Source organism: Ursus americanus, chromosome 25 (genome assembly GCF_024610735.1).
Source record: "Ursus americanus isolate L20-20 chromosome 25, mUrsAme1.1.p, whole genome shotgun sequence".
Lineage (NCBI taxonomy): Eukaryota > Metazoa > Chordata > Mammalia > Carnivora > Ursidae > Ursus > Ursus americanus.
The window spans coordinates 10,086,824-10,108,773 of NC_142151.1; the positions used below are offsets into that span (position 1 = coordinate 10,086,824).

The following is a 21,950-nucleotide window of genomic DNA, read 5'->3' on the forward strand; positions in this document are numbered from 1 at the left end:
CCTTGGAGTCAAGAAATTAACCTAAATCCTTGGGAGATACAATTTTCCTGCCCTGCAGTTGGTTCTTTTCCCCACTCTCATATCTTGGACCCTCAAAGTTGTTTCAGGATTGTATACGGGCAAGTGGATACTCTATGTTATAAGAGAGTTTTTCTGACTTCAAGGTGGAGAAACTAAAGCATGGAGATAAGAATTTTTTTCAATAGTACATTATGAAATGGGAGTAAAAGTTAGGTTATTCACCCTCTTCCTCTCTCCCTGATTGCTCCACTAGACTGACAAAGCAGGGTGCTTCTCTGCTTCTGTGGACATGTCCACCTTCAACCTCACTGGTTACATGTACAGCCGCACCATCAATATTGTGGCTACTGTGGTGGAGGAAGGAACAGGTAAGTGGGATAGTCCTTGGTTCATTAAGAAAAGTGAAAGGAGAAGGGCTGTTCCAGGAATAGACTTACTCAGAGCACTCAAGACCTCTTACCCTCACTAGTGTTTGGGAACGACTCTGTTCCTAGTTCCTAGTCAGAGGGAGATGCCGATTCCCATCTATCATCTGTTACCTATTTCCTCAAAAGGTGGGGGAGGAGGAGTTTGTTTGGATCTTTGACCAGAAATATGTTCAGCTTTTTACTTCCGCTGGCACTGTCCTTTCAGGGATTTTATGTTAGACATGAAGGTGAGGATATCAGGTATTTCGGTTGTCATACATCTGGTTTCTCTCTGTAGGAGTAGAGGCCAATACCACTCAGGATATCGACATTTCTTCGCAAGTGGGAACAATAACCTTTGAAGATACCAAAAATTTTTATTACCCCAATTTCCCCTTCAGTGGGAAGGTATGTTGAAACTGGTCTCTACACAAAAAATGCCTTCTTCCTGTAGACGTATAATAATGGCCACTTTAGCATTGTTCTAAGTACTTCACACATATTTACTTATTTAATCTTTACAACTATCCAGTGAGGTAGACTGAGGCACAGAGAGGGTAAGTGATTTTCCAAAAATTATACAGCTGGTAAATCGTAACTAGGATCAAACCCAGGCAGGCAGCCTGCCTCCAGAGTATATACTCTTAATTCCGTCTGCTGTGCTGCCCTTAATCTCACATGAGATGTACTTTGAATATTCATGTGACTTTATTGCTTTCCCAGTGCCAGAGGCTCATATTCCAATGTTCAAATCTTTGAATTTTAGACCTGAGAGATATCTAGAGAAATCATCTAGCGTGGCTTCTCATCTAAGCAAGATTAACGTTAAACTTTCCTTGACAGAGAGCCTTTCACAGCTCCTTGAGCAGTTTCTTCAGAGATTTATAATTTTCCTTTGTTAGTGTCTTCTTTCTTTCTCTTTAAGAAAGCATTTATTTATTTAAGTAATCTCTATACCCAACGTGGGGCTTGAACTCATGACCCCCAGATCAAGAGGTGTATGCTCTCCCAAATGAGCCAGCCAGCGCTGCCCCCGCCCCGTGTCTTCTTTCTGATACTCAACAATCTATCCCTCTCTCCAGCTTATCTTTTTTAACTTCCAGATAACTGCTCCACACGGTAACCTTGTATCTTTTTGGATCCATTTACATCTATCCTTAGTCATCTTTCCTCTAGACCAAGAGTGATCCAGATTTTCTTAGAGCCTAACAATTATGCAATTTGGGAGTGGAAGGGGACTCAGTTTAAAAAAATTAAAGCAAAATAATGTACAGAGAGGCTTGGAAGGGGCCTGTGTAAATGAGGGGTCCTAAAGCTTCATTAGCTCCATGGCAAATCCACTTCTACTCCAGGCTGAACTGCTTCTGTTTGTTTCTCATTTCCTCATAGATGTTAGTTTCCAATGCTTGAATCACATTTTCCTGTTTCTGGACTCTTTCCTGAAATGTATTCTTAGAGTTTCTTTTATCACCTCACTATACCTCATACTTGAACCTACTCCAGACCTAACTCTAATGTCCCGATAACCTTCATCCCCCAGATAAGAGTTAGGGGCCATGATGGCTCCTTTCTCAAGAATCATTCAGTATTTCTGGTGGTTTACGGCATCAATGGAACCATCAACCAGACCCTAACTACTGACAACGATGGCCTTGCTCCCTTTAAGCTGAATACAGTTAATTGGAATGGGAGAGATATTTCTCTGGAGGTAAGGTTCCCTGAAGGAAAACTTCAAACTTTTCCTGTGTCTCTACCTCTTCCCTCATTTGTAATTCCATCTCCATCACTCACCAGTCCTGCTTCCTAGTTGACAAAAGGTGTTTTTTTAAAAAAGGTTTATTTATTTACTGGGGGGGGGGGGGGCAGAGGGAGTAGGAGAGGGAATCTCAAGCAAACTCCCCGCAGAGCTCTGTCTGACATGGGGCTCGATCCCAGGACCCTGAGATCATTGACCTGAGCCAAAACCAAGAGTAGGATGCTCAACGAACCGAGCCACCCGGGTGCCCAAGGGTTTTTTTGGTTTTTAATATCAATCTAATGAATGACCCTTCAGATAAAAATTGTTATTTCTACTCATTTATCTTACAACTTACCCCATCTCTATTTGATCCTATATTTAAAATCACAGTAGGGAGCTAAAAATAGTTCAGAGTCATTTTCTTCCTCCTAGATCCCTCCTCCCACCTGCCCCCGGTCATTACTCATAAAAATGGCAAAGAAGAAAATTCTAGGTTTTGGATAACTTGTAGGGAAGGCTACTCATATCAGTTATCAACTATGAAACAATGTTGCTTAGCAAACAACTACAAACTTTAGTATTATACAACAAGCCTTTATTGTTTGCATCTGGGGTAGTCAGATAGGCAGCTCTGCTGATCTTGGTGGAATTTCTTGCATGCTTGTGGCTGAAGGCCAGTGTCTCATGCTCCAGCAAGCTATCCCAGGTATATTCTGATGACAACGATGAGTTGAGAGAACAAAAGTGGACACCCAATGGTTTTTCCAAGCCTCTACTTGTCTTGCATGTGCTCGCATCCCATTCCCAGCAAGTCGCGTGGTGAGCCTGCAGTTAGACTAGAAGGGCAATGTAAGATTACATAGTAAAGGACGTTAATACAGGGAGGGATGGATTGTGCCATGAATGCAATCATGCAGCCATACTACTTAAGCAAACACATACAATTTGTGTTGTGGCTAATTTAATTCTTTAGACAAGGCATCACTCAATCACTCTACTTAGAAATAATTATTTTTAATCTTATTATCCTTTATGCCTTGTGTTCTTATCCCCAGGATGTATTCTTTAATTTCTATGTAATCTTAGTTGTGCTCATCTATATCCCCTGCATCAGTCCATGAAAGTTTATGATCTACAATTGCCTGTTACTTGACAGCTATAATTCAGCCCTTATTTCACTCCTCTTCATACTGAAGTGCTGCTGTTGTGGATTTCTCAAACATCCTTGGCTGGACCCCTAGGCGAATATCTACATGCCATTCTTAGACAGTGAAGATTTGAGAGAGATCTGTTTGAAAACCATAACAAGTCCATGGGTTTACTATGGTCCAGGTACGTGTTAAGAGCCTTTTTCTTCCTCTCTTTTCTTAGGGCAGATTCCAAATGGAAGATTCGGTATATAATCCAGGACAGAGGCCTCGTTACTACAGCAATGGCTATCTGCACCTGTGGTCCTTCTACAGCACAACTCGGAGCTTCCTTGGTATCCAGCCACTAAATGGAATCTTGGCGTGTGGCAAGCCCCAGGAAGTGCTGGTGGATTATTACATTGATCCAGCGGATGCAAACCCTGACCAGGAAGTCATCTTCTCCTACTATGTGAGAAGGGAAATGAGGGCTGGTGAAAGCGCACTGGGGAAGGAAAGGAAACGAGGAGAGTGAGCCGGAGAGGGTGGGTAGACTGTCTAGAGACATAATGCAAGTCCCAGAGGCAATTTAAAAATGTTTAGAAGCCATATTTTAAAAATTAGAAGAATAGGTAAAACTAACTTTATTTTATTTATTTATTTAAAAAGATGTATTTATATATGAGAGAGAGCATGTGCAACAGTGGGGAGAGGGGCAGAGGGAGAGGGAGAGAGACAATCCCAAGCAGATTCCCTGCTGAGCTCAGAGCCTGACCTGGGGCTCTATCCCTGGACCCCAAGATCATGACCTGAGCTGAAATCAAGAATCCCGTGCCTTGGGACCCCTGGGTGGCTCAGTCAGTTATACATCTGCCTTCAGCTCAGGTCATGATCTAGGGGTCCTGGGATCAAGTCCCGCATCAGGCTCCCTGCTTCAGTGGAAAGCCTGATTCTCCCTCTGCCTGCTGCTCCCCCTGCTTGTGCTCTCTCTCTCTCTGTCAAATAAATAAATAAAATCTTAAAAAAAAAAAAAAGAACCCTCACTTAACCGACTGAGCCAGCCAGGTGCCCCTAGGTAAAACTAATTTTAAAAATATTTTTTTGGGGGCACCTGTCTGGTTCAGTCGGGGGAACATGTGACTCTTTACCTCCGGCCATGAGTTCGAGCCCCACATTAGGTGTAGATATTACCTAAATAAGTCAATAAACTAAAAAAAAAAAAAAGTATTTTATTTAACGCAGTGTATCCAACATATGATCATGTCAACATGAACATAAAATCCACATCAAAATTATTAATAGATATTTCACATTTTTGGTTTCAACTGGTATTTATTTTACAGTAGCCACATTTCAAAGGCTCCAGCAGTCACTTGTGGCTAGTGGCTACTGCATTGCACAGTGTAGGTGTAAAGGATGGGAGGGAATGAGAAAAAAAGAGATTTTTAAACAGGAAAATTGTATGGGAAGATAAAATGAGGAATTGAGGATAAAACATTGCTGGTGGGGGCTGAACGGGAGCTGGGTGGGTGAGTGGGGGAGAGGGTGAGGAGGGGATGGGACTCAGAATAAATTTCATTCTGTGTTTCATTGGTCAATGTTTTAAAATAGATGATAAAGGTTAAAATTAACATGGATAGCAGCTTTGTGGTATAAAACTGTAACTTGTAGCTTGAAAGAAATGTATAAAGATAAGCAGCTTTACTGGTCACCTTGGTGATAGTGAGAAATTAGATTTGTGTAAGTCCCGCGTTTGATGGCCTAGAGTCTCCGTTCTCTTACCATCCTCTCAAGGTTTCTGAGGGCTCGTCTCCCCGTTGATTCATTTCAGTACCTTTGTCAAGCTGACACAGTCATCCTGACACGACAGAGGAGGAGTCAGAGTGATAGCCCACGCACTGCCTTTAGGACAGGGGTGTGGCGAGGCCAGGAGAAGTAGTCGGCAGATAGTGTGGAAGGGCTGAGTGTCAGTCAGGAGTCTGAGAAGCTGGCCATAGAGCCCTCGACAGCAGTCTGAGATGACAGCCCTGCTTAGAGAGTTTCTCTGAATTTGGTTTCAAGGGAGCGAACAGGAAGGGAAGTCAGACAAAGGGATTTCTCCTCCAAAGACTCAAATGTCAGAAGGGCTCAGGTCAGTTTAAAGCACACTCATTTCCATTGAATTTTGAATTAAGTGATTAAAAAAAAAAGGTCATGAAGATGGATCTTAGGAACTTTATGTTATAAGGATTATAAGAGAATAAAACCTGGAAACTGAAGAATTGGTGGACAGCTATCTGTTGTGAAGAATAGTTTCTCTTCCGTTTGGTGTGGAGGTACTGATGACCTTTGTCTCTTCCCATCCACTCCCGTGGTTCTCAGGCGGACCTTCAGGAGGCAGAGTCAGCAGGGCTCTTGGCACCATCCGACATTTGACCAACTGATGGACACTGCATGAAGTATTGACCCAGGCTCTCGAGCTATGAAAAGAGCCTCTCTTTATGGAGAGGTGCAGGGGTGCTCTAGAGTAGGGTCAAGGCGAAACTCTCATAACTTCCATGCTGTTGATTTTTATGTGTGTGTGTGTGTCTTTTTTAGTTAATAGGGAAAGGGCATTTGGAGATGGAGGGGCAGAAACACCTGAACTTTGAGAAGGAAGGTGAGTATTCATACTTCTGTTGAAAGACCAAAGGATATTTTAACAGATCAAAGGATATTTTAAGCTTCCAGGAAATGTTATACTGGAAGCAAAAGACAAAGCAATGAGAGCAGAACACTAAGGATAACCATAGGAGAACAGGAAGATGGGAAGTAGCTTGCACGATGAGGCCGGCAGCAGGCCCAGTGAGAAGAGCAGACATGTGGTTGGAGGTCATCAGGGCACGTTCTCATCCCTGTGTTATCCCCTCTTCTTTTTCAGGAACGAAAGGCTCCTTTTCCCTCTCACTGACCTTCACTTCCAGACTAGCCCCTGATCCTTCCCTGGTGGTCTATGCCATTTTTCCCAGTGGAGGCATTATAGCTGACAAAGTTCAGTTCTCAGTGGAGATGTGTTTTGACAATCAGGTAAAATGGCAGTTGAGGAAGGTGAAGAAAAGGTCTGGGCACAGAGAGAGAGCATGTGTATGGTGTGGGTGGAAATCAGGCAGGGGCAGGGAAATAAGGAGATCCCATTGAAGTGGATGTCATTATTGTATTCATGTCTTCAGTACGCTTTGTTGAATCTATCTCCCACTTCTTTTTAAGAAGTTGTGCTGGGAAATTGCACAATTCTTTCTCTCTAGTTTTTGTCTCTTAACTTTCTTCATTTTTTTTGAACTTTTTAATTAATTTTTGTCTCTTAAACTTTCTGTGTTATTCCGTGCTATGCCGCTCACTTTTTCCAATGTATACCACAAGACACGAGTTCCAAAAGGACTAGACTTTACAAAAAAAAAAAAAAATCAGTATAAAAGTGAAAGAATGGCCTTGAATACCAGAGTTGGGGCATATCGGCTGATGATCCAAATTACATTGTTTCCCCTTCTCTCCGGGCTGACCTGACCCCCAAGTATACTTTTCCCTTTCACAGGTTTCCCTTGGCTTCTCACCTTCCCAGCAGCTTCCAGGAGCAAACGTGGAACTACAGCTACAGGCAGCTCCTGGGTCCCTGTGTGCAGTCCGGGCTGTGGATGAGAGTGTCTTACTACTTAGGCCAGAGACAGAGCTGAGCAACCATTCCGTGAGTAGTCTGCCAACAGGGTGGGAAGAGGGAGTTGACAGAGAAGACGGTTTGACTGAATTAGAATAAAAGATGGGTTTCAGGGAGTAGGAAAGAAAGTCTGAGGGGAATTGTATACCACCACAAGGTGGTAGAAAAGCTGGTGTAGAAATGAAGGTCAAATGATGGCAGAAGAAAGATGGTTCATGTGGACATAGAGGCAGGAAATTTGTAATAGGAGATAAAGGTGACAAATTATTGAAAAAGGTGAGAAAGAGATCAAAATTTAGAAAGTAGGGAAGGGATGGGGTACCTAGGTGGCTCAGTTGGTTGAGTGTCTAACTCTTGATCTCAGCTCAGGTCTTAGTCTCAGGGTCATGAGTTCAACCCCCACACTGGAGCCCAGCATGGAGCCTACTTAAAAAAAAAAAAAAGTAGGAAGAGATTATGATGGTTAAATATAGGAAGAATTCTGGAGTAAAGAAGAGAAATAATACAAGAGCAGTGAACGATGGCACCAGAATCTGAGTGAAATTTCTCAACTGATTTCACTGTGTCAATAGTTTATTTCTTTTTCCCCTCCCATTTCAGGTCTATAGGATGTTCTCAGTCTGGTATGGTCACTACCCCTATCAGGTGGCTGAATATGATGAGTGTCCAATGTCTGGCTCCTGGGACGCTCCTCGGCCCCTCTCAATTATGTGGAGGCCTTGGTTCTCTGAAGACATGGACCTCTTCCACTTTTTCCAGGTAGATGTTCTTACCCATTTTGTTCTTATAGAAATAATGGTGGTGGGGTGGGGGGTGACGGAAAGTCCATATCTAAAAAAGCAGAGAGACTCATGTGGGCACTGAAGGGATAAAGTCTTGGAAGAAACTCCTGATACGTGAGGTAGCCTCTCTTGGTCCTTATGCTTGAAGAAGGGGCCCAGCTGCCTGATTGCATCAGAAGAGAGCCACTGTGAGAGGCTGTGTGCAGCCTCTTTCTGACCCTAAACAAACGGATCTCCGTGGGATCGGCCAAGAAGAAAAATGAGGAAAGGTACACCAGAGGCGTCTTACTATTATTATAAAAACTACTACGTGAGTAGGAACTGAGTACTTTGTGAGTAGAAGATGGGGATGCTGTGGCCCAAGGTTGACCAGGAAGTCTCTGAAGTCAGGAACCATGTCTTGTTCATCTTTGTATCCTCTTTAATGACTGATCCTTCATAATACTCAGTGTATTTTTGTGAATTGACTGAGTTGATATGGTTCCTGCCCTCAGAAAGTTCAGTCTAAATTGAATAATAATGATACAGTGATTAATATTTGGAAGAAGCATTAAACATATTTGACAATGAAATAAGTGGAATACTATTCAACCGTAAAAAAAAGAATGAAATCTTGCCATATGTGACAACATGGATGGATCCGGAGAGCATTGTGCTCAGTGAAATAAGTCAATCAGAGAAAGACAAATACTATATGACCTCACTTATACATGGAATCTAAAAATCAATGACAACAGCCAAACCAAGCTCATAGATACACAGAACAGTGTGGTGGTTGCCAAAGGCAGGGGTTGGGGTGGGTAAAATGACTGAAGGTTGTCAAAAGATACAGACGTCCAGTTATAAGATAAGTAAGTTGTAAGATACATAAGTCCTGGGAATGTAATGTACAGCATGGCGACAGCATGGTTGATACTGTATTGCATATTTGCAAGTTGCTAAAGAATAGATCTTAAGAGTTCTCATCCCAAGGAAAAAATTTTTGTAACCATGTATGGTGATGGATGTTAGCGAGACTTATTGTGGTGATCATTTTGCAAAGAATATATTTTAAAAAATTGAAGGCCTTTCACGTTAGCTGACAGAAGCGAACAAAACCTTCGTGGCTGAGTATTGGGTAGTAACCAGCAGTCTCACAATTAATAGGAAAAGAATGTCTTGGTTCAGTCCCTGGAGGGTTGCATTCCTAGGCAGTTGGCCTGGTAGTAAGGGAGGGGGCCACCCTAACACTTCACTCTGTGGTTTCTTTGGTGTCTCTCAGGACATGGGCCTGAAAATACTGTCCAATGCCAAAATTAAGAAGCCAGTAGATTGCAGTCAACAGTCTCTAAGATACAGCACTGCAATGGCTAGAGGTAAGCTACCTGTGTGGCTTGTGGATTCTCTGCGATATTTAAATCATAGAACTCTGAAAACTTATTCTTTGCCTCCTGTTCCTGCACTAAGCCTCTAGCCTCAGAATGGCGATGGGTTGTGGGTCATAAATGCAGGCAGCCGGATCTCTCTCCCTTTGAAGTCTGAAGCCCTTACCTGTTCATCCTCTGGCCCAACCTCCTTATCTGTCACTTCCCCCTGATGGCCGTATGACTAGTCAGTTCCTCTGTGGTCCTTCCTCCTTGTCTCTGACTGGATGTTCTCTGTTTCCCTCTAAATTTCTTGGTAGTATCCCTCTGCCTCAATTTGTTTTACAATGGAAGTCTTCTGTTTTCCCCTCAATTCCCTTATTCTTGCTCTCCTTAGTAAATTATGGTGATGTTGAGATGGGATCTGAGTCATCATCACCTTCGTCAATTCAGTCAAAGGACGCTCAGGTCCGCCAGTACTTCCCGGAGACTTGGCTCTGGGATCTGTTTCCTATTGGGTAAGTGGTGCCTTTAAAGGTACAGCAAGAGTGTACAGTGGGGAGTCAGGAGAAAAGTCAGACTCAGATAATGTCTGATGAATCTAAGCCTCAAGCCAAGAAAGTTTAATGGGGACATGGGAACTTGCTTCTTTCCCTGAATTCTTAGGCAATCATAGGCAATCCCTTAAAACGAATTCACATGTCTCCACATTTACACAGTACAGACAGTGCATTTGGAGTCCAGGTCCGACAGACATAAACGCACATGTTGACATCAGTTCCTGCCCGCTGCTTACCTGCTCATTTTGACAAGCCAGAAGAATGACCAGCCTCTCTCACCTCAAGGCTCGTGTGTCCAGCAGGCACATGAGAAGATGCTCAACAGCATTGATCGTCAGAGAATGCAAATCAAAACCCCAACAAGATATCCTCTCACAGATTCAGAGGGCACTGGCCTCTTTCAGATGTGTTTGCACACGTGCCCCCCTACTCTCACTCACCCCCTCACGTACTCAGGCACCCCCCTTCTCCCATATTCGTACATCCTCACTCACCTGAACGTTCACGCTCTGAGATTGCATGTTCCTCGGTTCAGTTGCCTTTTTTCCCCACCCCCCACAATAACAATAACAATAACAATAACAATAACAACAAATGTCTTCTGTAGGTAAATGTATAGCTTAATTCACAATGTTCTCCTGCTATGTCCCTCACCTGGGTTCTTGTGTTCTCGCAGTTACTCCGGGAAGGAGGCTGTCCATGTCACGGTTCCTGATACCATCACCGAGTGGAAGGCCATGACTTTTTGTACCTCCCAGGCCAGCGGCTTTGGTCTTTCACCTACTGTAGGACTGACTGCTTTCAAGCCATTCTTTGTTGAACTGACTCTCCCTTACTCAGTAGTTCGTGGGGAATCCTTTCGCCTTACTGCCACCATCTTCAATTATCTGAAGGACTGCATCAGGGTAAGAGCTGGGGATATGGGAAGCAGATGTCCCTGGGAAAGAGGGGATGTGTCTCCACCCCCACATTTTCCTAAGCCTCTGTGTGTTGTTTCCTGTACTCAGACCCTTTATTTCTTAAACACCTTCAGGTTCAGACTAACCTGGGTACATCAGATAAGTACCAGGTGGAATCGTGGGCAGATTCTCAGGGCTCCAGCTGTCTCTGTGCTGATGAAGCAAAAAGCTATCACTGGAACATCACCGCTGTCAAATTGGGTAAGAGAAGGAAGCGACAGAGGAGCAAGGAAAGCATATAGCAAAAGCTCAGCGATGGAGAACTTTACCCTTTCCTCTCCCGCATTTGCTTTGTTCTCGTTCTTTCTCATTTTATTTGCCTCTATTTTTTTCCCTCCTAAGTCTATGCTATAAATAAATAAGCAAATGCTCTTTGATAGATGACCAAAAAATTATCCAAACTAGACATTTTTGAGTGTGAAAAGGGGAGCTTTTCATATTTATGCCAAGACAAGGGATATATAGTCATATTACTCATCAAATAGTTACTACGGGCCAGCTGCGATTCTAACTGCTTAACAGGTGGTAATCCATTTAATCATCCCAGTAACCCTGAGATGTCATTTGCTCTTAGGATAAAAACCCTGGCAACCGGAAGACCTGGTATGGTCTTCAGATGTGTAGTTATGTCCTGCTGCTTAACAAATCACCCTAAAACTTAGAGGCTTGGGGCGCCTGGGTGGCTCAGTCAGTTAAGTGTCTGCCTTTGACTCAGGTCAGATCTTAGGGTTCTGGGATGGAGCCCTGCTCGTGCTGTCTCTTAAAGAAATAAATAAAATCTTAAAAAAAAAAAAAACCCCAACAACTTAGAGGCTTAAAAGAATAAACATTTATGATCACCCAGTTTCCATGAGCCAGTAATCTAGGTGCAGAGAACAGCAGGATGCTTCTGGCTCAAGGTCTGTCATGAAATACCAGTCACGCTGTCAGCAGGGCCGTGTTCTCATCTGGAGACTTGACTGGGAGAGGATCCACTTCCAAGCTCCTTCCAAAACCTCTGTCCCTCACAGGCTGCAGTTCTGGGCCTCAGCTGTGGCCTAGTGGCCTCCCTTAGTATCTCATCACATGAATCTTTCCAGTGGGCTGCCTCAGGACAGGACAGCTGGCTTCCTGCAGAGCAAGTGACCCAAGAGAAAGAGTGCACCCAAGACAGAAGCTATAGTTTTTTTTAACCTAGTCCCAGAAGAGCATCTCATTGCTTCTGCCCTATCCTTCTCATTAGAAGTGAGTTGCTTAGTCCAGCCCACACTCTGAGAGAAGCTTACACAATGGTGTATATATTGGGATGCAGGGATCACTGGGGGTCCTTAGAGGCTGCCTACCACACTGGACCAGCATTATTGACATCACCTGGAAACTTGTTAGAAATGTGAATATAGGCCCCACCCCAGATATATTGAGTCGGTTTGTATTCTAAGATCTGCAGGTCTTTGCATGTTGTTAAGTTTAAGAAGCCCTGGTCTAGAAGGGAAGAGACCTCATTGGTACCTCTGGCAATAGGGTTAATGCCTTCCTTTCCCCTTCTCTCTTCTAGGTCTTGTGAACTTTACTATCACCACTAAGATTCTGGACAGCAATGAACTCTGTGGGGGGCAGAAGGGGTTCCTTCCAGCAAAGGGCCAGAGTGACACACTCATCAAACCAGTTCTGGTCAAGGTGAGTTTTCTTTTCCTTTCCTTCGCTACCCTTCTCCCTTCCCTTCTTTTCCCTTCCCTTTTCTTTCTTTTTTCCTTCCTTTTTCTTTTCTTTTCTTTTCTTTCTTCTTTCTTTTCTTTCTTTCTTTCTTTCTTTCTTTCTTTCTTTCTTTCTTTCCTCTATTTTCTCTCTCTTTCTCTTTCTTTCTCTTCTTTCCTCTTCTCACCTCCCCTCCCCTCTCCTCTCCCCTCCCCTTCCCTTCCCTCTTCTCTTCTCTCTTTTCTTTTTTCCCTTTCCTTTTCTTTCTTCCTTCTTTCTTTCTCTCTCTCTCTATTTTCTCTCTCTTTCTCTTCTTTCCTCTTCTCCCCTCCCCTCTCTTCTCCCCTCCCCTCTCCCCTCCCCTTCCCTCTTCCCTCTTCTCTTTTCTTTTTTTTCTTTTCCTTTTCTTTTCTTTTTATTTCTTTCTTTTCTTTTTTCTTTCCTTCCTTCTTTCTTTTTTTCTTTCTTTCTTTCATTTCTGTGAGTTTTCTGCAGGCCTAGCTTCAGAGGTAGAGATAGCAGTCACCCCAGGGATGTTGTGTGTGTGTCTAGCCATATGGTTAGTCTTTCACAGCTGTCTGACTCCAACTTCAATCAGGTAGCTCCCCTTCCTTCTTCTGTGGCTCCCTTCTGCCCTTAGTATTTGCTTAACCCATTCCAATGCTCTATGAAAGTGCTGAATACGGTACCTGGTACACTCAATGAATGTTAGTTTCTCTCATTAACATCTCTAATATCATCATTAATTGCTTTTTTATCCCACTAAGAACCCCATTGTCAACCCTGCCTCTTAGAAGTTTCCTAAACTTGTCCTTAGCTCTAGCCCTTGCTCAGAAAGAATTTGATTGACAGGCCCACTCCTGCATTGAAGTGGAGTTCTCCTGAGCTTCAAAGAGAAGCTCTATTCTCTCCAGTTCTGAGAAGTCCTGGGGACCACAGAGAGGGCCTCTTCTCCCCTTTTCCTCCTTCTGTGCCATCTGCCCTGACATTTGTCTTCATTGTTTTCGTCCTATGTCTCTCTTCATGTCAGCCTGAGGGAGTCCTTGTGGAGAAGACATACAGCTCATTGCTTTGCCCAAAAGGTGGGTGAATGCAGAGAGGGGTTGGTGCTGAGAGTTCCTGTCGACAGCAGCAGATTTTTGTAGGCCAAGGGAGGAGTATACAGGACAAGAAGGGGTAGAAGAGAGTCTGGGGTGCTATCCGTTATAGGGCCAATTAGCTGAGAGACAGGATGAAGAAGAAAACATGTACAGCACAATTACGGTTTTGGGGGGGATTTATTTTCAGCAGAGAACACTATGAAAAGGTTAAAAAAAATTGCTTCTAACCCACAGAAAGCACTGGGTACAGAAAACCCTGGATTATAGAAAGTTTTTCTATGGTTTGGGCTTGAACTCGCACTATTTCCACCTTCTATACTTTCTCCTTTTCTCTGCCTCTCACAGGACAAGTGGCTTCAGAATCCATCTCCCTGGAGCTCCCTGCGGATGTTGTTCCTGACTCAAGCAAGGCTTATGTCACGGTTCTGGGTAAATAGCGAGTGATTCTTGCTCAAAAGAAAAAAAAAAAAACCACGGGGCTGAAATCTGCCAAAGCATGGAGTGGGTTGGGGCATGTGGACCCATCTGAAGGAAGGCATGTTAGATTAGAAGTGACGGAAGAGCTTAGCTTATATAGTCTGCAAATACACCCTATAGGTAACAGTACAAGTGGGATTAGATGTATATGATAGTTAAAAACAGAAAGGAGTGTGGACAGGAAGAAGTTAAAGGTCAGTGAAGCTTCATATGCATTTAGGTTCAGGTAGTCTATAAATTGAGTGGAGGAGAAATACAGTGTTTGTAGTAGCCATTTTAAAAATGAGGAATTTATATATTTGAGTATAGTTAGGGAAGATAAAACCTTATTTACACAGATGGGGCATTTCACTCCTCTGGGCAAGGAGAGGGATTGAGTAGAAAAGCCTGAGCTTGGAAATCATACCAAACTGGGTTGGGATCCAAGTTGTGCCATTTAATAGCCACGTGACCTTGAATAAATAAGTGAACAATTCTGATCATTGTCCCCCCTTCTCTAAGACACTAATGATAACCTACCCCTCAGGATTGGTGTAAAAATTAAATATAAAGTTTCCACCGTAATATCTAGCAGATAGTAGGAGCCCTGGACATGTTAGATTATTTCTTTATTCTTATCCCCTACCAAGATCCCTTCCAGGTTAAAATTTCTTTATTTGGACTGTATTTGATGCATACTTGTTGTATAGAACTTATCTTATTATAGCATAGCCCACTGTCTATACCTGTCTTTCACACTGCCTTGTGGGCTCCTTGAGGGTAAGGGCCACGTCTTTTTTATTTTGAGTCCTAGTGCAGTTTCTGCCAAATAGTTGACCTTTTTTTTTTTTTTTAAAGATTTTATTTATTTATTCGACAGAGATAGAGACAGCCAGCGAGAGAGGGAACACAAGCAGGGGGAGTGGGAGAGGAAGAAGCAGGCTCATAGCGGAGGAGCCCGATGTGGGGCTCGATCCCATAATGCCAGGATCACGCCCTGAGCCGAAGGCAGATGCTTAACCGCTGTGCCACCCAGGCGCCCCTAAATAGTTGACCTTTGGTACCTACTTATAGGTTTGAATTGAACTTGATGGCTGAAGTGCAGATATTACTGGGTCGTTTGTGTCAGGCTCACTGGTTTATAAAATAAATATACGGATGGGTCAGTAGCTATCCCTGGAAAAGGGTGTCAGGATTGTGTGTGCTTGGGGGGAATGTGGTGCTTTGGAGGATAATGTATTTATAGGCAGTGGAGGACCTTAGAGATTGAGCCTAAGTATTGCGGGTTTTGTTAGGGCACTCACCAGCCCCAGTGACATGTCTTCTTAAAAGTCCTGAACTCCCTTCCATAGCCTATGTACTGCTCTGTGTACTCCAGCACCTTGTACGAACCCAAAACTATAGTACTGTATTATAATCGTCTATAATGAGTTCTACTTGCAATGTTCTGTCATTGTTTGCCCCTGTGATTATGATCTTTTGAGGTAAAGACTGTATTTGACTTACGGTCTCCCAGGCACAGTGTAGGTACTCAACTGAATGGTTGCTGATACGTGGGTTTTTTGTTTGTTTGTTCGTTTGTTTTTAAAGATTTTATTTATTTATTTGACAGAGACAGTGAGAGAGGGGACACAAGCAGGGGAAGTGGGAGAGGGAGAAGCAGGCTTCCTGCTGAGCAGGGACCCCGATGCGGGGCTCGATCCCAGGACCCTGGGATCATGACCTGAGCCAAAGGCAGACGCTTAATGACTGAGCCACCCAGGCGCCCCACTGATACATATTTGTTAAATGAATGACAGTAATTCACAAGGGCTCCTTCCTCTCCCTACCATCACTTTCTCTCTCCTTTTGGATCTCAGGAGACATTATGGGCACAGCCCTACAGAACCTAGACAATCTGGTACAGATGCCAAGCGGCTGTGGGGAGCAGAACATGGTCTTGTTTGCTCCCATAATCTACGTCTTGCAGTATCTGGAGAAGGCAAGGCTGCTGACTGAAGAAATCAGGTCTCGGGCAGTGGGTTTTCTGAAGCTAGGTGAGTCGGTTCAATCTTTTCTTCTTGGACACGTTCTCTAGAGCCTAATGATAGGTTAATAAGATACAGAGGAATTCCCCCCTGAAGTGTCCTGTACCCTTGAAAGCCTTGAAAGCCATGGTTTTCGAAGTTGTCCCTGTGATCTAACATGGTATCTGGCTTCCCAGGGTACCAGAAGGAGCTAATGTACAAACACAGAAATGGCTCATACAGTGCCTTTGGGGAGCAGGATGGAGATGGAAACACATGGTAATATTGCCCAGTTCTCAGTGGACCCCAGAGCATAATTCCTGGGCCTATGGAACTATTCCTCTCCCTCTCCTCTTACCCCATTCCTTCTTATATCCATCTTCTCTACCTCTTTAATATTGTTTATTTCAGCCTCATGCATGGTCAAGCCCCTCACCCTTCTCCCTGACCTTGTGCCTCCCCAGTTCTTGTCCCCCATTAATGCCCATTAATACCTCCCTTTTCTAGGCTCCTATGGCATTATGTTTCCTTAATCCCCTTCTGGAACCCTATACCAAAATAAACTATAGAACTATTGTACCCTTGCTGGGAAATCCCCCTATATGCCACACTTTCCTCTTTACCCATATAGGCTGACAGCGTTTGTCACCAAATGCTTTGGCCAAGCTCAAGAATTCATCTTCATTGATGACAATAATATCCAGGACGCTCTCAAGTGGATGGCAGGAAACCAGCTCCCCAGCGGTTGCTACGCCAATGTGGGAAGGCTCATTCACACAGCTATGAAGGTGCAGACCTGCCCCCGGGCCTTCAGCCCACTACCATGTCGGGGAGAAATTTGCACCTCTGACTGAGCAATCAAAAGAGCATAAGCCTGGGATCAGTGTTAGTGTTCTTCAGGTCTCAGCCCTGGCTTCAGATGACCTTGGTCAACGTACTTAACCAGTCTGAGCCTCAGCTTCCATGTCTGTAGAATGGGACTATGTACTAGCCCACGGCTCTCATAGTGTGGACCTCAGATCAGCAGCAGAAGCAGCACTTGAGAACTTGTTTAAAATGCAATTTCCAGTCCTACCCCGACCTACTCTGAGAACCTCTGGGATTGGTTTTTTTTTTTTTTTTTTTTAAGATTTTATTTATTTGACAGAGAGAGACACAGCGAGAGAGGGAACACAACAGGGGGAGTGGGAGAGGGAGAAACAGGCTTCCCGCCAAGCAGGGAGCCCGATGCAGGGCTGGATCCCAGGACCCTGGGATCACGACCTGAGCTGAAGGCAGACGCTTAACAACTGAGCCACCAGGCGTCCCTGGGATTTGTATTTTAAACAAGTCCTCGAGGTGGTTCTGGTATTTGTGGAAGTGTAAGAACCACTGGACTAGAAGTTCTCTGGGTTTCTTACTATGTCTCTAAATCTACAGCAAGGCCATCTGCTCTGGTAAGGACTGATAGGCAGCCCAGTGTTTTTTGTAAGAGGTTTACTCTGTGCCAGGCACTGTTCTAAGCACTTCGTTTATTCAATATTATTTAATGTTTACAACAAATTAATGAGCTGGCTGCTGGTATGCCATTATTAATCCCATTTTACGGATGAAGAAACTAAGTTTCAGAGATTAAGTGAATTGCCCAAGGTGAATGCTAATGCATGGTAGGACGACTGTCATTTGAACCACAGCCGCTGGACTCCAGAGGCACTGCTCTTGCCCCTTCACTACATTGCCCCTACCCTTCCCAAACACAGGGTGAGGTGTTGATGCTTCCAGAGAATTTGTTCAATTCAGAATATACCCAGTGAAAGACAGATTTGTGCGTATGTTGCTAGAGAAATTGTTTACATTGCTGTTCCAGGGCCTGGATTAAAAATCTTGAGCATTTAAAAAAAAAAAAATCTCTGTATAGGATTCATTAGTTTTCCTTATGCAAGATTTTATCAGTGCCCCCCAAGGCTCTCTCCTCTTATATCCTGTGTGAAATACACGTGGGAGGAGCACAAGCCAGGGCTTGACTCCAACAAGATCCCAGAGGTCTTTCCTCTTCCTTTCTTACCAGACCCTGCCAGTCTAGTAAGAAACCCATTACCCGTGCAGCACGGTTCGTGCAGGAGCTCCGTAATTAAACTCCCTGAGTTCAAGTCCTAGTCCTGCTGCTTATTAGCTGTGTAATCTTGAGCAAGTTGTTTAAGCTTTTAAGTGTTTTTATTTTTTTTTCATATCTACAGAATGAGGATAACAGTTTAGATTAGCTGTTTTTAAAAACTTGCTAGTATCTTTCCGTGAAAGGCATTAAACAGGGCAGGTGGCACCTAATCCCTCCTGGAGAAGAGTCTGGGCCTTTTGCTTCTTGAGGGGATGTCCGTTTGAGGAGCTCAGATTCAGTAAGAAGCTGAGAATGAGAGATTTCTCCCTATCCCCTCCGCTGTGTTTGTTTGCTTGTTCATTTAGTTCTCCACCCATTCAGAGGGGATGCTTTTTTGCAAACTGCACACGATTCTTGCATATGCTGTGCTGGCTGCTGCCGTGACCGGTCTGCCCGTCTCCCTCTAGGGCGGCGTTGAGGATGAGACTTCCCTGACTGCGTACATCACAGCTGCATTGCTGGAGATGGGAAGGACCACACATGTGAGTGTCTCTAGCTCCTCCTCTTTATGTCCTTCTTATTACAGCTCGTTCTAGGGGAATTCACCACCTTTCAATCCCTGTTCACCCTTGTAAACTCAAAAAGGATATGATGATTTCCTTACCACCTCCCATTTCCCAAGGAATGCCTTATAAATTCAGTTCTTCCTCTTGCTTTCCAGGACCCGATGGTGAGTCAGGGTCTGCAGTGCCTCAGGGGCTCGGTTTCCTCCACCACCAACCTCTACACACAGGCCCTCCTGGCTTATACTTTCTCTCTGGCTGGGGAGATGGACATCAGAAACACTCTTCTTGAGAAGTTAGACCAGCAGGCTATCAGCTCAGGTACGTTGGCCATGTTAGGAGATTTTTGAAATTATGAAAATATGCTGTGAGTTATCTATAGTTTTCCTTAGTCCCCATAGTCCCACATAGATGCTCTCATATATAGGATTCCTTTTAGGAAGAGTTTTGAAGTCATTAGATTATTGTTGAGAGTTTTGTGAGAAAGCCTGTGGAAGTCCTTAAAAGGTATCGTTATACTTCTAACATGAAGAGGAAAGAGATGGTGGAAGCTAGTCAGAAGACCTGTGGGCATTGTAGAATCACCCTGTAAAAGTTCTTTGGTGTGAGATCACTGAGGTTGACGGGGTAAGAGTTAAACTTAGAGACTTTTTTTTCCTCCGGGGGGGGGGGCAGAGGGAGAGAGTGAGAGAATATTAAGCAAGCTCCATGCCCAGTTGGATAAGGGTCCCACTCTTGGTTTCAGCTCACATCATGATCTCAGAGTCATGAGATCGAGCCCCATGTCAGGCTCTGTGCTCGACAGGAAGTCTGCTTGGGAGTCTGTCTCTCCTTCTCCCTCTGCCCAACCCCCAACTTGCTCTCTCGCTCTCTCTCTCAAATAAATAAGTAAATCTTTAAAAAACATTAAACTTTTTATTAGGTAAAATAAAGACTGAAAAATTAAACTTAAAATTCTACAAGCCCCTCCCAAAAAGCCCCCAAACACATAAGATTCTTAAAAGTTTCTACTTACCTACCTCCGCTAGCATTAGAATTTACAAATTAACAAGAATCGTTTTCCTGTAATTGCAGGAGGGAGGCTTTTATTGATAGTCTCAGCTTCAACTTGGGGAATGATGTATGTTCTACACACACACTTATGTACACACATTCCTGTGTAAACATTATGGCCAATATATCAGAAGATTTTGAGAAATATCTTTGTCTAACTCACGCTTAATTTTTGGTTGGTACTTGCTCTGCTCTAAGGTGCACCATTTACAAATTGAATATGAGAAATCATTTCCTTCTAAGACCTTCCTGATCATGCTTCTTTTTCCATAGGAGAGTCCATTCACTGGAGCTCAAAGCCTAGTCCATCACCGGATGCCAGACCTTGGTCTCAGCCTGCGGCTGTAGATGTGGAACTTACAGCATATGTATTACTGGCCCAGCTTAGCAAAGCCAGCCTGACTCAAAAGGAGCTCTCCAAGGCCACTGCCATAGTGGCTTGGTTGGCCAAGCAACGTAATGCCTATGGGGGCTTCTCTTCTACTCAGGTAAATAGCCTCGTCTCCAACTGCCATTTATCCGGTAGGATTAGGTCCAAATAAATGAATAAAATCTTTAAAAAAAAATTAAAAAGTTTGCAAACTAGAAGTAAAGTTAGGAATAGTTCTATAATTACAGAGCAGGATTTGGTTATATAACATAAGAAAGATACAGAAGGTACAAAATAACATGTTCCAAAAGGGAGAGAGTTTACACCAACTTGTAGGTAAGAAAAGTCTTCAGGGGCATGGCATTCGAGATAGATCTAGAAGGATATGTAGGACCCCTGGTTGGCTCAGTTAATAGAGCATTGGGGTTGTGAGTTCAAGCCCCACACTGGGCATAGAACCTACTTAAAAAATAGATGATAGATAGATAGATAGATAATAGATAGATAGATGATAGATAGATAAAAGTGTGTGTATGATTTTGAGAGACAGCTATTGAAAGGAAGAGGAAATGGCTTGAGCAGAGACAACAGTTTGCAAAAGTATAAAATGACTGTTGGGAAAACTGGGTTAGCTGAGGCATAATGGAACTTCAGTTTAGAAAGTTAGGGCAGCTTTATACCCTGAAGGTCCTTTCATATCAGACTCAAGATTTTGCCCAGTTCGGAGGAGCTATTAACTTTTTTTAACCTTGTTTCAGAAAAATCGACCTGTTATTGGTGTAGGGGGTGATTTAGAGGAGGAAGACATTGGATTTGAAGAGATAAGGACACTATTTCATTTGCCAAGGTTAGGGATAAGGAGAAATTGAATCAGTCAGATGGCAATAAGGGAAAAAGGGGTAGAATTGCATTATAAATTTGAATACCATCATAAAAATTGTCTTAAATGATAATAAAGAGAGTAGTTATTAATTCATTTGTCTGCAGATGTTATTAAATACATACCATGTCCAATTCACTGAGGATACAAAATGATCAAGAAAACATATTTCTTATCCTTGCAAAGATTATATTCTGACTTGTTGAAATTACGGCCAGTTCACTGAGGATGTAACGTGTAAATTAGACCTGGAAACAGAATAGATTTTAATTGATAACAGTGTTTGGTAAAGATGTAAAGAGCACTGAGTTTGAATATGGAAAAGACTTAATTGGAATTTTAAAAAATTATGTGGTACTATGCTTCCTTACTTCAAGGAAATTCTTGGCCCAAGATCAGGAAGGACTTTCTTCTTGCTGAGCCCTAAATAATTATGATATATAGTTTTAGAAAGCAGTGGGTGAAACGTTTGGAACACTCAGTGACACACAGACGTCAAAATTGTTTTCAGTAAAATCCTTAGCTATGACAAGAAGTCACACATCACTCACATGGGTTTTTCAGCTAATGATGAGGTTTCATTTCTTGAATTGTTTCCCCGTATTTGAACAATAAGGACCCCTAGGACCCGTTCACAGAGAGTAGACAAGTTGTTTGTAGCTTCCCCAGGGTGGGTGACCTGTCTTCCCGTTTTTATATGACAGTGCGATGTCTAAGTACAACCGTTCTTTTAAATTTGGGGTAGGAAGAAGTGGGGTTCCTTGCTTCTGCAGATGTTGTCCGAAGTGTCGAGCGTGTAGACATACTAGGAACAGTAAAATACAACAATTTTCTGAACATCTCATTCTTTTTTTTCTTTCCTTTAGTTGTAATTTATATAAGTCATGTTTTCAGAATGGAGAAGTTCCAGCTGCACGATACCATGTTCTCTTAGTGGCAGTTTGTCTGTCTTATACCTGAATGAAGGAAAGCTTGTCACATGGCACAGTGGCGAGGAAGCCTTGGCTTGCAGGAAGGATCCCGGCTGTGCCACAGAAGATCATTACCCAGCTAAATAACTCCGAAGAATGTGCAGTGTTTAGGGCTATCATATCACCGCTGTTTCCTCTCCAAATAAGGAAACTGCAAAACATATACTGACAGTTATCCACGTGCTTCTAGCCCCTG

General features: G+C 43.3%; 1 protein-coding gene across 4 annotated transcripts in view; it reads left to right on the plus strand.

Moving 5' to 3' along the window:
- A2ML1 (alpha-2-macroglobulin like 1) overlaps nt 1-21,950 on the plus strand; it is a 36,366-nt gene that overhangs the window by 9,167 nt on the left and 5,249 nt on the right. For all 4 annotated transcript variants that reach the window (XM_045781242.2, XM_045781243.2, XM_087855591.1 and 1 more), the window contains 21 exons: nt 275-389; nt 727-836; nt 1,969-2,136; nt 3,538-3,765; nt 5,871-5,931; nt 6,193-6,338; nt 6,844-6,993; nt 7,564-7,722; nt 9,007-9,100; nt 9,486-9,606; nt 10,325-10,553; nt 10,682-10,808; nt 12,142-12,263; nt 13,312-13,363; nt 13,727-13,810; nt 15,697-15,873; nt 16,041-16,122; nt 16,475-16,631; nt 18,385-18,459; nt 18,639-18,801; nt 19,807-20,021. In XM_045781242.2, the coding sequence (XP_045637198.2) occupies nt 275-389; nt 727-836; nt 1,969-2,136; nt 3,538-3,765; nt 5,871-5,931; nt 6,193-6,338; nt 6,844-6,993; nt 7,564-7,722; nt 9,007-9,100; nt 9,486-9,606; nt 10,325-10,553; nt 10,682-10,808; nt 12,142-12,263; nt 13,312-13,363; nt 13,727-13,810; nt 15,697-15,873; nt 16,041-16,122; nt 16,475-16,631; nt 18,385-18,459; nt 18,639-18,801; nt 19,807-20,021 (2,835 nt within the window). The remainder of the gene's footprint in view (nt 1-274; nt 390-726; nt 837-1,968; nt 2,137-3,537; nt 3,766-5,870; nt 5,932-6,192; nt 6,339-6,843; nt 6,994-7,563; nt 7,723-9,006; nt 9,101-9,485; nt 9,607-10,324; nt 10,554-10,681; nt 10,809-12,141; nt 12,264-13,311; nt 13,364-13,726; nt 13,811-15,696; nt 15,874-16,040; nt 16,123-16,474; nt 16,632-18,384; nt 18,460-18,638; nt 18,802-19,806; nt 20,022-21,950) is intronic.